The 16,823-nt window shown below is 40.2% G+C and overlaps 3 protein-coding genes across 3 annotated transcripts; all 3 read right to left on the reverse strand.

Moving 5' to 3' along the window:
• Nucleotides 1–3,068: 3,068 nt before the first annotated feature.
• Nucleotides 3,069–4,675, reverse strand: LOC115634703 (zinc carboxypeptidase-like). The gene is made up of 6 exons (XM_030532582.1): nt 4,508–4,675; nt 4,303–4,439; nt 3,859–4,234; nt 3,697–3,799; nt 3,334–3,630; nt 3,069–3,265 (listed from the first exon to the last, which is right to left on the reverse strand). Exons 1-6 carry the CDS (start codon nt 4,673–4,675, stop codon nt 3,069–3,071), a joined length of 1,278 nt encoding a protein of 425 aa, XP_030388442.1.
• Nucleotides 4,676–6,598: 1,923 nt separating this feature from the next.
• LOC115622221 (zinc carboxypeptidase-like) lies at nt 6,599–8,219 on the reverse strand. The gene is made up of 4 exons (XM_030516122.1): nt 8,005–8,219; nt 7,806–7,942; nt 6,968–7,740; nt 6,599–6,912 (listed from the first exon to the last, which is right to left on the reverse strand). The coding sequence occupies exons 1-4, from the start codon at nt 8,164–8,166 to the stop codon at nt 6,716–6,718; spliced, it is 1,269 nt and encodes a 422-aa protein (XP_030371982.1). The 5' UTR covers nt 8,167–8,219; the 3' UTR covers nt 6,599–6,715.
• A 6,225-nt stretch (nt 8,220–14,444) lies between these two features.
• LOC115634706 (N-acetylgalactosaminyltransferase 6-like) lies at nt 14,445–16,479 on the reverse strand. Its single transcript, XM_030532586.1, has 4 exons — nt 16,102–16,479; nt 15,241–16,015; nt 14,924–15,171; nt 14,445–14,859 (listed from the first exon to the last, which is right to left on the reverse strand). The coding sequence occupies exons 1-4, from the start codon at nt 16,269–16,271 to the stop codon at nt 14,445–14,447; spliced, it is 1,608 nt and encodes a 535-aa protein (XP_030388446.1). The 5' UTR covers nt 16,272–16,479.
• Between the last annotated feature and the right edge of the window lie 344 nt (nt 16,480–16,823).

The raw sequence follows: 16,823 nt of genomic DNA on the forward strand, positions 1-16,823 counted from the left end.
CAGTCATTGGACATCACATGGGGCGTATGAGTTATCTTCGTTTTATCTGCTTGTTTGACTTTCGCATTAAAATGCGCGTGCTCGAGCGTAAAATGCTGGCTGTTTTTATTTAAATTGACGGCATTAATGTGTGCATTATTTAAGGACTCTGCATCGGCAACGGCATCGGCATTGGCATCAGCATTGGCTTGTAATCGTCATGCACATGAATGGCTTTTTAAAAACGCCCCTTCATTGGAGGTAACCACAAACTTTTGTTTTGAAAACCGATCCCAGGCAACAGCAGCCACAGCACGACACTCATTTTGTGGGCACACTTCGAACAGCTGGCGGCACCAACTGACGTCGATATGGACGACCCAATATAGAATATGATATCGATATCCATGCCAAAGTCGCAGACCACACACAGCTGCCGCCGCCACATGTTAAACAGTTGACCACAGCAGTGGCTCATTTATCCTCTTAGCCACTTGCCACCACCACCGCCACCGCCATTGCCATGGCCATGGCCATAAGTGCGACATTGCGATTTATGAATATGTGACACTAAACCACTATACCATACTTTAACATCGGACAGTACTGGACATCCAAAACGTGCTCGTGCTGTTCGCTTTAAATTAATTGCCCGACCCGGTGCAAATTGATGTCAGTTGTCGGCCAGTTGTTTGCAGCAAAGTCTCCTGCCGGCAAAATTTTGACAAATTGCACGTATTGTTCAAATGCCAGCCACCTCATCGGGTTAAGGTAGGTGTGCAATTGTGTGGGTGGGTGCGGCTTGTCGCTCAATTGGCACGACTTGGAATTGAATTTCCAAAGCATTGGCCACTTTGTACACTTTGGCAACGTAATGACAATGTCAAATATTAAATTTCATTGCACATTCGTTGCATTTGCATTTGCTGATGAACGAATTCTGGTTAAAATCTGATCGGATGTGAACAAATTACAAATGAAAAAACGACCATATATGTAATTACTGTTAATAAGTAAACATAATTGCCAATTCACACTCAAATGAAGCAGAAATTATATATAACAGCTAATTGTGATAATAACGTAATTGCCAAATTTCAATAAAATTGTATTTATTTCATGTTGAACTGCAATTTTCGGCAGCTTTTTATTAGGTCTACTAACGTCTCTGATTACTCTCTGCTGTGAATCGGGGCATAGCTGGACGTTTGGCAAATAAGGTTCCCCCACCAAGTTGGATTCGTTATTAGATAAGCTTTTTTATGATTTAGTTTTATTTTGTATACGTTTTTCATTGTTGTAATTTTTTATTTACATAGACAGCATTGTTGGTCGTTTGAATAAATAAAATAAAAATGTGTTGTGTTTGTTTGCCAATAAAAAATGTCGTGTGCTGGATGTCGTAGTATTCTGCAATGAAAACAATTTATTAATTAAGGGAATTGAATAAAATTTAAATCACACATAAGTGTCAAATGTTTGTCAACATATGAGGCCTTTAAAAAGCCTAAGAAAGTGTCTCTCCTTGAGACTCGAAATTCCATTAAAAACATAAAATTAAAAAAGTTTTGACTTCGGACCTGGTAAGCACAACTTGATAGCTTTCAAAGAGTCGAAAAAACAGAAAATTTTAACTTAATAAATCGATTCGTGCATAAATGTTACATAAACAAGTTAAAACAAAACAAACAAGTATAAGCAACCATTTTTGATTCTTATTCAAACATATTTTTGATACGTTTACAGAGATTTCCTAAAAGAATTGTTTTAAGATTTGACTCTTCCTCCTAGTATAAGGAACTTTGATAATTTCGGACTCTTTGATTCCACAGTGCATTGGCATTGTTTGGGCAAAAGCGGAAATGAGACAGTAGCTCACAAGCTGTGGCAATAACCTGCGGCATCAACGGCCCCACTTGCCTTACTATGCCCCAATGTGTAGGTGTGTGTGTGTGTATTTGTGTGTGCGAGTTGCTTGCAAATGTCGCACCCACTGAAAAGCTGCACGTAATTTGTGACAAGCTGAATGCCACAGTTCAACTTTGGATTGCATGTGCGGCGAGGTATTGACAGCCAAATGAGTTCTTTGCTCCGCCAATGGAGCGGTGAAAAGTTTTGAGCCCAGAGCGGTTGTCTGTTACCAGTAACGACGATGTTGTCTAAATGCTTTCGGCTCTTGCAACATTTAGTATAAAGTGTAGAAGTTGCCGCAGCTGATGGCACGCGAACACTAATCCTCACGCACGCATCCACAATGCCCGCTGGGGCAAGACGAACTTGCAGCTGCAATCTGACAGTGGTCGTTGCATTGATCCTGGCACCCCTTCCCAAAGCCATATATCAAATTTGGCAGGCTGCTTCCAGACTCGATCAGCAGTGACAGCTGCGCTTCCACACTCTCTTCCCCACACTTCACACTCTTCCTCAATCCGAGGTCCTTTCTTTGCCTGGCTTGTGTAGATTGTTGAGGCCATCAAACAGATTGCAATTCCCATTTGCAGCATGTTTCGGGGCACGAAAGCTGCAATTAAGCTGGTTCAATTTTTAATGAAGCAGGCAGCAAGAAAAAGGGAAGTCTAAACGCATCTGCTGGGGCAGCTGAGCAGGTTGTTTGGGCCCGACTTGTAGGGATTCAAAGCTGTTTTGGTTTTTTGCGCTGATGACTAAAGCAAAGCGACGTCAGCTGGTGATTCAATCGATATAAGGGTTGTTTAAGTCCAGCTTTTTGCACCTATATGAACCAGTTTTTATATATAAAACGGGACTTTAAATTAAACACACGTTCTTTTTTGATGTAAGGGTCCTTACGGGTTGCACTTATAAAACAGTCTTTACAAATTTACACTTTAAAATGAAATTACAATTCTTGTATATTACAGTTTTTAAATAAAATAGAAAAAGAAAGCAGAATATGTTGTGTGGTTTGGAAGAAAAGTCAGTATTTGTATTTATTTTGTACTATCAGTTCTTATCGGATTGAATTCGAGATTATGCTCCTGAAAGAGAAATAAAACCCGCCGCCAGTTCCCATACAAGTACAAAAATGTGTGATTATGCAGTTTATTTAATACGCTTTATTTAGTTATTATTTAGCCGAAGATGCCCTCCTCTGTGCCCTTAGCAATCAGAGCTCTCAAACCCAGGGTAACCTCGACGCCGACCTCCTTGATTTGAGCAGCGGGCAGGAAGAAACCATACTGACCTCTGTCACGCAGTTCCAGGGTGCAGGTGAAGGGAATGCCCTTAACGCCATAGGCCCAATCCTTGACAGCACCAGAGACGACGTCTTTAAAGAGCAGAAAAACACGTTTAGTTTGAAAGTCGTACGGGCGAGAGTAAATCTTCTTCACTTACAGCTCAAGATACCGCTGGCACCATATGTGAAATTTGTGCCGTAGGGCACCACAGCAGCATCGGCGAAAGCCTTGGCAATGCGCAACATTTGATCGTAGTTCTCTGGGAATTCGGTGGTGGTATGGCCATAGGGCAGCAGCAGGTACTGGCCATAGGAGTGCATGGCAATGTAGGCGCCGACGTAGCCGTCTGGCAGAGCTGAGACGAAGCTCTCAAGGGCCTGGACCTCGGGCTCAGAGTTGGGCTCAGCACCGCCATACCAATGATCGCAGGGCACATCAATATTCCAGCCGGCACCTGCGTCGATAGCGAAGCGACTGTTAGTGCTGCATGCAACAAGCTTCTCGAACAAATTTCACTTACCGCCCCAGTGGAAACCGAAGTTGCGGTTCATGTCGATGCCATAGCAGATGCCTGAGGAGTTGCTGAAGCCAGTTGGACGACGGTTCTTACGCCACAAACGGCTCTGTGGAAAGGTCAGGTATTAATTCCAATCGACAGTATTCAAAGTTCAAGAAATCTTACCACGTCATGGGTATAGACAAAGCCATCGGGATTAAGCACGGGCACAAAGATCCAATCATAGTTCCAGGTCAGTTGAAGAATGCTGGGATCGTCAGAGTTGAGCAACTCATTCAAGAGGTAGGTGACGGTGGCCGATGAAATCCACTCGACCGCATGAATATTTCCTTCAATAAATATGGCCTTGTTTCCTTGTCGCTTAGATATCGTCAAACTCTTAATTGGACGTCCCTCATAGGAGAAGCCAATAACCTCACACTTAACGAACAAGAAGTTGCGCAAGCACTGTCTGTCTATCCAATCATAGATCACATCGAGCGAATGGTACGAGTCCCAGTCCATAGGAGAGGTGCTGTTATATAAAGCCTGTTCGAGAATGCTACAATTTAAAATAAAAGGCCTGGTTATACAAATGCGCTTCGCCAGTAAATGAAATGTGTAACGTACTCTTGCAGATCGTTGATTTGCACATTCCAGGCCAGCTCCAAATACTGGAGCAGCTGCTCCAAGCGCTGCTGGTTGGCCGGATCAACCGCAATGTCATACTCGCGGTCAGCACCGCCGACGTCTTGCAGATAGGTCACCTAAGAGTGAGGCAGAGGGCTTTGCTCTAAACAAAAAACCAAATCAATATTATAGTATATGTACTTACTGGCAGATTGTTTCCCAATTTCTTGAACTCAGCCAGCTGGGCCTCATCCTTGACAGAGACCTTGTAGACCTTGTAGTTGTCGAAGCGAGCTGCCTCTGGCTGACTTGCGATGGCCGAGCCGGCCAATAGGCAGCAAACTAGCAATGTTGCTCCAAAGAATTGCTTCATCTTGAGGGATTCTAGCTGACTGCTGGCGTTGGAAGCCACTCAAAGCTTTTTATACATTTTATTCAGCATAAAATATCATTAGTTTATGGCTCAAAAGTCAAAAAAAAAAATACTCACTTACCCACTCACTTACCCACCTCAACAAACTTCCAGCTTGTCTGGGAGAGTTCCATATCGTTACCAACGAACTGCACGCCTCCTTAAGCTGTTATCAGCAACAAGATAAAACCACCTTTTCTTTCATCTTATCATTTACGACAGCTTAATAGTCAAGCACTCATACTCATATTGTTGAAACAAATAAAGTTCTTCTTTGCCTATCCGCTTACAATTAAGTCGAATGTGCCACTTTTATCTGTGCAATTAGCATTTCGCTTTGAATTGTGCGTGTCTAGCCGTGTCCAAAGATTATGGATCTACAGCCCATTATTGGGTGAAGACCCGGCCAGCCTCAATTCCGTCACGTTTTACTCATTTGCGCAACTATATTACATTAATATTGCGCACCAATAAGTGTAACACTTATAGGCACGAGTTTTTTATGTTAATTTGCGTACCTTTATATATTTCTCCTTTCTCAACACCCACGCTAAAGCGAAAAAAACAGTGCCAAAGCATTTCCATAGAAAAACAATTTAGCCTTGCAGCAGGAATTAATTGAAAAATACTCGACATCAGCCCGTGGATTCTGTATCGAAACGTGAACATATCACATTTCCCCCTTTGGCTTTGTTATCCTTCTTGTGGATGAGTATATTGGATTACATGTATTATCCTTCTCCACTTTGACAAAGTTATCTCCAAGCTAAAGAGTAATGGATAACGAATGCAACGTTTTATAAAGTACTATACTCTCATTCCTATTGATTTCTTTTCCCATACTGCTGGGCACAGCAGATGTGTTTGCTAAGCTAAGGTTTCTTGTATATTGCTCGCATTTGCATGTCACAGGGATTTGTTCAACGTGCGTTTTGTTGTAGAGAGAGAGTACTTTAGCTCGGCAGTTTATTTTAAAGAAGTTCTCAATGCATCACTTGTTGAAAATATATTGTTAATTAATACTGTTTATGCAGCTATTCGGTTACAAGAAGAAGCATAAAGTGATTTCCTTCTTAAAGCTGTCATGTGCTTGGACAAATCCCATGCCACATATCATTTGCAGCCGCTGCAGATTTGCGTTGGTTGGCAACCAGCCTTCTGAAAGTTTGAAGAGCACGCCCGGATTGCTTAACTGCGAGGAGCACACGGCTTCCCGCGTATCTGTGGCGGACACGTGAAACCATCATCAATCTACTTGCAACGACAGTTTTAACGACTTCTTGTGGATTACTTCAAACAAAATAACCACTTTGTAGTCAAAAATTTTATGCTGTGGCCGTTGCTGTTGCTGTTGGTGTTGATGGCGTTGGCGTTGGCTGCAGCATCTGCATCTGCATCAGCATTGTCTTCGAAGGTGGCAGCGTTTGGCTAAAGTTTTGCCGTTGCGTGTCCTGTGCAAGTTTTTGGCAAATGGGGGCTCGAGTGGCCACAAACCAAAAATTGCTGCACACACCTGTAAGTTGACGAAGAAGATGCTCTTTTACATTCATATTTATTGATACTGCTGGAACGTGGCAGATTTGCATATGATTTGCACATATCACGAGCAAGGATAAAGAGCAGGTGCTGCACTTTTTAAATAGTTCAAAAATTAATTTTCAAGCTTTCAAAAAGCTCTGCAGCACGCGGTTACTTTTTCGTAAGGAACGCGACCAACTAAAGCTTAGCACGTGCACAAACCATTGCATACCCCGTGCTTTAGTGACATACTTGTATGTATGTGCGGCTGGCAATGCCGTACCCACACGCACACCAAGCAGTATGTGACTGCTTAGCTGACAAGCAGTTTAGGCAAATGTTAAACGTTGTGATACGCATTCTAAGTTGTTTGGTTAATTTAACATTTCAATAAAGTTTGCTGTTTAACTTGAGTATTAACTTAAATCAAGTAACAATTTTTTATATGCTCAATAACAATGTGTTTTACTTCAAGTCGTGTTCTCAGTCGAATATGCCCTCATCCTCGGCCTTGTCAATCAAAGCCTTTAGACCTTCCGTAACCTCGACGCCCACTTCCGTGATCTGGTTTGACGGCAGGAAGAAACCATATGTGCCCTTGTCACGCAACTCGACAGTGCAGGTGAAAGGGATTTTCTTCTCTCCATACGCCCAATCCTTGGCAGCGCCGGACACCACATCTGCAAGCAATGCAAATGGAGTTTCAAGTCGACTAGAATTCAAGCATTTACTTACAGTTCAACAAGCCGCTGGCACCATATGTGAACTTCGAGCCGTAGGGTTCAACGGCGCTATCGGCAAATGCCTCGGCAATGCGCATCATTTGGTCGTAATTGGGCGGGAACTCGGTGTTCGAATGGCCGTAGGGCAGCAGAATGTACTGGCCGTAAGCATGGAACGCCATGTATGAGCGTATATAGCCATCATCGAAGGAGCTGACAAACTTCTGCAATGCAACAATCTCGACTTCAGTGTTAGGCTCGTCTCCACCAAACCAATGATCACAAGGTTCATCTATGTTCCAGCCAGCGCCGCCCCAATGGTAATCGAAATTACGATTCATATCAATGCCATAGCAATCGCCCGAGGAGTTGGTGTAGCCGCTGGGGCGACGATTCTTGCGCCATAAACGCTCCACTTCGTGAGTGTATACGAAGCCATCTGGATTAACCATGGGCACAAAGATCCAATCGTATTTCTCGGACAACTCTTGCATCTTGGAGTCGTCCGAGTTAATAAGCTGATTCAAAATATAGGTTACGGTGGCTGACGAAATCCATTCCATGGCATGAATGTTTCCCTCAATGAATACGGCCTTGTTGCCGCCTTTCTTAGACAATTTGACACTCTTGATGGCACGCCCCTCGTGCGAGTGCCCGATGACGTCGCAATCCAGGAAGTCATGCTTGTCACATTGCTGATCAATCCAATCATAAATTACATCCAATTCATGATACGTATCCCAGTCCATGTCGGAGCCAGAGGAGTAGGCCGACATGTCCAGCACTCTGTAAATAAATTCCAAATTCGATTACAGTTTGGATGTGCTTACTTCACATCGCTAAGCACTTACTTTTGCAGATCCTCGATCACGGTCTCAAAGACAATTTCCAAAAAGTCAAAAAGCTTCTCTATGGCTCGCTGATGCCCGGGTGCCACAACTATATCATAGCTGCGACCAGGACCCGCAATCTCATTTAGAAAATGCACCTGCAGCAGGCACAAATGTGTTTAATAAATAAGGGTTTTAGGCTTGAGTTAAACGAACTTACGGGTATTTGGTGGTGGATTTTCTTAAACTCCTCCAGCTGCAGACGGTTCTTGATAAAGACTTTGTATACCTTGAAGTTATCATAGCGTGTGGCCGTTCGTCCTGCATTGGCCATGGCTATTGCAACCAAAGACAACACAGCGAGTGTGAAAAGCAACTTCATCCTAGCAAGTTTATCGGGTACTGCAACAAATAGTATTCTTAGACGAGTGATCAATAGTCTTTTCTGCCGCTAATACCTGCACTACACGCTTTTATATGAATCGTTTGGGCAGTCCAAACATTCGTAACGATAAGCGAAGAAGTGTCCACTTAAGTTTCTAACAACTCAGTCATCAAATAAGTTATTGATAAGACCAAGTCATTAGTATAAGGAAAACTGCTATTGTGGCGACTCAAACGATTTATTTTACCGAAATTTTGTGCTGCTGCTGAGTCAGAGCCATTGAATCGTTCCTTATCTATGATGTTAGGATGTATTATTAAACAAACATTTCATCACAGCTGCCCTTTTAAAAACGACGTAATAAGCTGTGTCCACTCGCCGGGTAAATGTCTGTCTCAGTTCCCTTACACTCAGCTCTTGTCTATGTGCCTGCGCGTGAAGAAGCACTTTCAAAGTTTAGAAAGCCCACTTGGCCGAACAAACGAAACGTGAGTGCGGCTCTTGAAGTGCTTCAAGGTGTTACGGATCATGCAACTTTACAATACAAGGCACAAAGTTCACATTGAGCTGCAATTATAAGCACTTAGTGGCCAATATTGTGGTGCAATTTAATAAGCCGTTTGTTGCAATTTACAAAATACTCGACCACAGCAGAACGCACGCCAGTTTGAAATTCTCACCGATTCCCGAAAATTCAATTAAATTGTTTATTCAGCATAAACGTTTGGGGATGCTTCGTCAATTGCTAACATGGCCACGTGATTCATTATAATTACAATGACAATGAAATACGCTAGTTTGCAAAATGTAATTATAAACGCGTTGAATATAGTTTTGACACTTTAATTAAATATGTGCGATGTGCATATTGCAAAATAAACAATTAGTAATGCGCTGGCTTTACAGTTGGTTGCAATTAACATGCACACATATGTACATACTCGCATATTTGCTTCGCCTAAGCTATTTGTTTTTAGTTGTATTTACACAGGAAAATTGATGTGCATTGTAGCAAATGTATTTCAAAATAAAAAGTATTTTTGTTTTTCTAAGCGATTTTTTTTCCATTTAAAATTGTTTTATATTTACTTTTTGAATGGCAACAAGCTTTAGTAACAGAACTGTAAACATTGAGCAACACGAGCGTAACACATTTTGCCGGTCTCACTAAACCAAATATTGCGAGAGAATGCGAAAAAGAGAGAGCCAGCTACACAGAGTGTATACATACGTATTACTAATGTAACGTAACGATAATGTTAATGTTAACAATGAAATATGCTCAAAGCTGTTAAGCTTCACTGTTATTTAAGAAACTACTGATAACCTCCACACCAAGACAATGCGTTTTGCACGGAAAGTGTAGCATGCTTTTAGGGTACAGTTAACAATAATTGATTTACAGAAAAATACAAACACACTAAATACTTACACACTTCAGGCCTTTTTGAACATATGCCTTGTTTTTTCATTTAAGCATTGCTGTACAGCTCTACGGCAAAGTTAATTATGAGTCAATGATTACGAGCAGAGTCGAGGAATTTGTTAATTAAAAAGAAGAAACAAAATATTCAGAGGTATGTGTGCCTGTACGTGCTAAATAAATACACCAAATGGTTCAACCAAGATGCTAAATATCAGCAGACACTTGGCCTGTTTGCCCTTCAAGCGGCGGCTCTCTTTACCCTGGACGCGCGTGTGTGTGTGTGTAAGTGTGTTGTGTGCGTGCCAAATAAGTCGTAAATTTACACTTGCTATATATACTGGAATACGTACGAGTGTACGTTTTTTGTTTGTATGCGTAGCGCAATTTTAATGCATACAAAAATATAACACACGCTGTCGCCACGTCAAAACATACCCAATGTTTTTGTTGTTGTTGTGTTATGGTGTTTTGTTTATTTTCACATGAGAATAAATGCGTTTAATGTCGGAAGTTTATGCCTCGTAAAACGAAGTTAATTAGCTTTCTCAAGTATGAAATGTGTTTTGTTTCAAGCCCGGTCTGACATCCGCCATTGCCAGCACACCTCCCCCCTCCAAAGTCAAACCACTGTTCATATTCAAAACACTGCTCGCTAGCTATCGCAAATTGAAATTTCTTAAATACCTTGCTCGCCATGTGAGCGATGTAGGCGAGCTTTTGTAATAGCTTTGGACAAATTTTGACTAGACGCTGCCAAAGATGACATGCCATGCACGTAAATTGACTTTCATTCAGTTGTGTTTGTTGCTGTTGTTTCCGCTATTGCGCCAGCGGGACCAGCTTCCAGGTACATACATTGTATACAGTAAACACTGAACTAAACTATACTAAACTAAGAGTCTGTCTAAAAGTCAAACACACACATGCATGAAAGCTGTTTGTTCAGTTAGTAAATGTCTTGGTCCTTCAGTAGCGCCACAAAGGCAAATATTTACAGCTGACGCACCTTGGGGCCCTAAGGGGGGACTTTAGCGTTGTGGCACTCATGTGCATAGTTTTTGGCACACAAAAGTTCAGTTCAGCTCAGTTCAGTTGCGTTCTAACGGGTAGCGTTATAACATTTTAAACATAGCAAACCGCAGAGTAAACTTCTTCAAAAGCGCTCTCAAAATATTGTACACTTCGAAATAGTTTTTCTTTTGCCACATTTATGAAACGAGAGCCACAACACGACATGTAAGCTGTCGCCTACATACATACATTCATACATAATAACTTTCACTCAGTGTGAGGTGGTTGTAATAGCGTAAGAAGAAGAAGACGAACATGAAGTGTAAGCGGCTTAAAACTTGTCCTGTGCCAGCCTCTGGGAGTGTTGTAACTACTACTGCCACTGCCACTGCCACATTTGGCAAATATGAGCACAGATAATGAAAGTAATACAGCAACACTCAAAGTGCACATACAAAAGACATCACACATACGACTAGTTGGCTGTCAGCATTTTAACAATGTGTTGAGTAAAGTGCACGTTATCGGAGTGGCAACAACGACATCGGCAACGACAATGACGCCGCTGCTTCTGATTTTGTTGACAATTCACTTTGTAGCGGTAATTGACCCTAATGCTGTTGCTCGGCTGCTGTTGCAGCCTTTTAAATCAATACAATTTTGGCAACGAAATTCAATTTACAGCACACACACACGCACACATACAAACACTCAAACGTGCTGGCTCTGTGCAATCGTGTGTTGTTGGTTGTTTTAAAAATTGTTTATACATATAGACGAGCATGTTATGTCTCACACACACACATGCGCAGGCCTACTTGTCTCGCAAAATGTCAAAAGGCACGTTTCAGTGTTTTGTGATTTCGTTTTTTTGTGTTTTTGGTTTTGTTTTTTTTTTTGCATGTCATGCTGACAACTTTCAACTTTCCAACATTTTTCGCCTCTATGCCGCTCTATGCTGGTGGATGTGATGGCCACTACGTGACTATCATCAAACATTTACTTTTGCAATAAATGTCAGCAAACCTCGAAATAAAAGTAATAATAATAACAATAAGGAAAATGTAGCGCAAAAGTTGTCACTAAGTGGGCCACGTGGCCGAAACGGAAACGCAGACACATTTTCAAACAAAACTCAAAGGCAAATTGAAATGGAAGGCAAAGCGAAATGAAAAGCCCATAAAATGAGGAAAACTTGTGCCATTGCCATTTTATTAAATTCAGGATTCATTTCCATTTACATATATTCCAGTTATTCAATTACATATACTGTTGCTTTTTTTTGTTATGCCAAAATATATTTAAATTTGCTGCACATGAGCAAGCAAACAAAGCCAAGTTTCCACGAATCGATTTGCGGGCAAGCAAGGACTGCATATCTCCCAACCGATGCATTGTTTCAGTTCAGTCGTCTGTGTCTAATCTGCAGCTATTTTCTCGATGTCTTTGGCAAAATAACCGACACACCTACCTTTGCGGCCTACACTCACAAAAATTTGCAACACAAACCCTATTCATGTAAGCGCTACATACACAATCAATAGATCTAAATGCTCTATATTACAGAAATCTAAAGAAATTTCAACTTACCATCGAACCTATTGAATACGTAAAGCAGGCAATTATTTTAGAGATAACCATAAAAACACTACAAGTATCTAAAGACATTATCTTGCCATGATCACGTTGATAAGGCAGTAGGAAACCTTATAGTGAACTAAGGCATCTTTCCTTGAGGCAGCATTTCCTTCCATTTAAGCTCAAGCTCCTTATTGCTAAAACACATTTGACACCCTCATTATTTTTGAAGGACATATCTTTGAGAGAATCTATGGTGCCATACGCTAACGAAATTTTGAATTTGTCCCTATGCTCTTGGATATAATATAGTTTGCTTAGGGTATAGATTATTCTTTTCGAAGAAACATTTTTTTCATATTAGCTGTTTGTCTGAGGAACGAGTTACCCCATCTAAAAAACACATACTTTACATAATATTTATACCTGTACCCAAAGGGTAAAAGGGTACATTAGTTTTGTGCATGTAACACACAGAAGGAGGCTTGGCAGACCCCACAAAGTATATATATTCTTGATCAAGATGACAAACCGAGTCGATATGACCAAGTCCATTATTCTTGGAATTTTAAACTAGTCACATCCAGTTAGTAATTATATATTCTCATCCCAAGTTTTATTTTGATATTTTTGAGTTGACTATAAAGAAAGTTATAGCCATATAACCAAGACCAAGTTCTGATTGCTGCTGCTGCTTTGACATAATTATGTAACACATACATGCACACATACATACATATGTTCAAGTACACAAACAGGCATAGACACGATTCTGATCTAAATGTAAATTTAATTAATTCATTTAATTAATTCAATTTTTTTAATATTTTTTTGTTTGTGGAGTGGTACAGGGTATTTAAGAGTTGAGCCTGCTCAACTTTAACATTATTTTCTTATTCATATTAGAGAACTTTCTGTTGTGCTAATAAATGCATTTTAATTTACATTTTAATGTCCATCTTTAGATGCGCTAATGTAACTTTAACAATAAAATATTAACATACTCCATATTTCATAGCTTTTGCTTTTTCGATAACTTAATCTTGTTAAAGGCAGAAGTTTTGCTTTGTTTGGAATATTTTTATAAAGATTACACACGTATATACAAGTATTTTTGTTTACAAATATTTAACTTCTTATTTCAAAGAAGTCTTTCAATGCCCGCTGTTGTTTACCAATAATGGCTCCAATTGAAAAGTTCCAGATTCGAAGGTGAAATCTGATTACGTTTTTCCCAGTGCAGTCGCCGAGAACTCATAAATTAGGCAGCTTGACAGCAACTCGCTAAGTGCTTCCATGTTCAGTTGTTCGCTTCATGGCGTTTCGTATTTGCCGAGATTTATTCCCCATTCGCACTTTAACATACGGCACCGGCAAAGTTTCCACAAAGCCAAGCCATTTTGTATTTTCTATTTTGCGCGACTTTTGCGCTTTGTGCTTTTGTATGCATTTATCTGAATTTCTGCATATTGCAGAAAATTTCCATAAATTTTGCTCAAGGCTTGACTTACCACAATGCCAGAATGGAAGATACCAAATATTTGCAAACAAATTCACATAAAATGCATAAAAATAATTACGTACAAACTTACTTTGCCTAAACTTTTTGTGAAAAGTTATTTTTTGCTTAAATGCATGCTTGCTTTATTGAATTTTTCACATAGTTCAACTTTGATTGAAAAATGTAGTTTATTTAGCAAAAGCAAGCATTTTTGTGCCACAAAATATACATATTAATATTATATAGAATCGTGCAGTTGCTTTATACATAAATGATGCAGCCCACTTGATTGTATTTAAGACTATGACCTAGTTCTTAAATATGCAGATTTAAATATTTTTGAAGAACATACGACTATGCATAATGATGCTTTAGCCCCGATCCTTCTAATGCAAAACAAAATATACTAAGAGTATATGAGTTGCAATCAACTTGTTCTGCACCTAGTTTTATGTCCCAAGCTATTATGGTTGTAAAGATATCGATGTTCATATAGACAGACAAATGGACATAGCTGTAAAGATTCGTCCCATAATGGTTTCTTTCATTATCAATCGAAATATTCATTTATGGTTTTCAAATTTGAATATAATCTATAGAACTATTATGGAAAATATAACCTGCAGAGTACAATAATTTGCCCCTCCTTGCTACAAAATTGTAAATAAATTCGAATTGGTATTAAGCTCTGTTTCAACAAAGGATAACATATTGAAAGTTAAAATATAACAAGCTTAGTGATTGATTTTAAAAACAAACTTAAGCACTCTGGATACTATAATTGTTTTGGTTATTACCAAGTGCATTGGGGTTATTGAAGCTGAAAGTCCACTGCATATATCTATTACTGCTGTTGCATTGATTTATAATTAACTGTTTGGTGTGTGGCAACATCTCGAGACAGCGTGTTGTGTTTTTAAACACTTGCTTCAGTAGCTTGGCTTGGAAGTCGTACAACCAATATTGATTTCTACCCTGATAGTGGCATCTCCAGATCCAAAGTGATGTAATGTATTGCGGTGCTCTAACCTCAAGGCAAAAGTCTTTGCTAGCCAAGCGTAAGTCCCGATACGCGGTAAGTTCCCAGAATTGCGAGCTATTGGATTGCGGCACGGCCTCGGCGCACTGTTCGAGATCAACATGGTTTCCGTTCGTAATAGGATGAGCATCTACACTATAAAAATTATGAAATGTGAAAAATAAGTAAAGGCTAACAACGAATGGATAATAGGCCTTACCACATGTCTGGTTCGGCTACATTTCGTATGGCGCCATAAGCATAATTAGGAGGCTTAATAGGCGGAAATCTCTTCATTACATCATATGCCACATTCTGCAAGAACCATTTAAATGGTTTACATTTAGAGCGCAAAGCTCTCGCTAATGTAAGATCACCGGGATTAGCTCTTCTATAAGAACTGCCCATACGCATGCTCACATACTTTTTGTAATCATCCATCCAAACTTCGGCCACGCGTTTATAGTTCTGCAATGAAAATTTATGTGCAAATAATTTACCTTTTCGAATTTGGTTTCAGTGTTCACGAATGCCTACCCTGTAAATATATTTTGTGACTGTTACGTTCTTTGTATTGTAGAGGTGCAAATGGGATGAACGACTTAAGTGTGCCACACGGGAACAGGGTGCTTCATAGAGTTGGCCGCCACACATCCATATCTTGAAGCTCAAATCAAATTGCTCTCCCCCGTAAATATCTAGACCTTCATCGTAACCTCCCAGCTCCCAAAAGAACTTTGCGGATATAACGACTGATCCACCCATCATTATAAGATTTTTGAATGGCTCCGATGGATGTTTTTGGTCTTCGGGCAGCCTGCTTGTTTTTAAATACCTCAATGAAAAGTCGAAGATACCACGCATCCCATAATCATATTTTCCATAGAAGAACTGTGTGCCATTTATGAAATCAATAGTGGGACCCATTACTGTCCGACTGTTCAACACGATTGGCTCCAATAACGGTGGCAGCCAATTATATCCGGCCTCGATGTGTGAGTCCATAAAGACTAAGACCTCAGCTTTCGCAATGCGCGCTCCGGCCATGCGTGCGCGTATTAAACCAGATCGCTCGTTCAGACGCAAAATTCGCACTTTCGTAAAGTGCTGAGCGATGTAGTCGTCTAATGACTTGTGTAGAGAGTCAAGATCGCTGAAGTCGTCCACAAGAATAATCTCCTTAACTAGCTCGGGCGGCGAACGGTTGATTAAGCTGTGCACGGATCGCAACAAAACGCTTTTGTGCTCGTTGAAGAAAATTACAATGATGCTCACCATAGGCAGCTTTTTCAGATATAGTTTGGTTTTGCACCTATTGAATTGATCCATCGATTGAGTTGATGGATGAATGGATTTAATAATTTATTAGCTTCTGGGAGAAACTATAATAAAACTTACTCTCTAGGCCTAACATCGGGCAATGAACGATTCACCGATATAGCGTCGGAAAGCAGCGCATTGAAAATATGTTTTGCAAACAGTTCTTTGTTCAAATCACTGGCCAAGTTATTCAAAGTAGCCGGCTCTCCCTGCTCTCCAATGCCCACACGTTTGGCGTCGATTATCATGGCTTTATAGTCATGCCAGTCCTTTTTCGGTCCGTCCGATGTATTCACTTCTTCATCCAATCTCACAATTTCAAAATTTGGCTGAGATATTTTTTCCGACTTGCCTTGCGTGCGAGGCTTCCAGCTGATGACCACTAGGATCCCAAAGAGCAGGAAACTATTGATAAGCAACAAACCCCTTAATTTTAAATGCCATTTGTTCTTCCTCAAACGCATTCTACTTGTTGATTTTCGAATTTAACTGATACTTCCTATTCAGTTGAAGCAGTGTTTTAAGGCAAAACTCTATAGCGCTTCTAATTAATTTAACGCTTGATTAGACATGATGCAGTTGCTCCCTACTATAACACAGCGTTTCTCTGAAATATATATTTTCTAAAACAGTATGAGGTGTTCATTCATCATAGAATGAACAAGGTTTCAAAAACACCGTAAAAAGATTAACTTGAGCTTCTTCCATAATGAAGAAGAAGGCAAGTTTTTGAGACTCAATTCCGCCTTCCAATTCGTAGCTTAAATATTTATTTTGGAATTGGCAAGAATCCCTAATAC

The sequence above is a fragment of the Scaptodrosophila lebanonensis genome, unplaced genomic scaffold, assembly GCF_003285725.1.
Source record: "Scaptodrosophila lebanonensis strain 11010-0011.00,11010-0021.00 unplaced genomic scaffold, SlebRS2 tig00000001-arrow-pilon, whole genome shotgun sequence".
NCBI classification, from domain to species: Eukaryota; Metazoa; Arthropoda; class Insecta; order Diptera; family Drosophilidae; genus Scaptodrosophila; species Scaptodrosophila lebanonensis.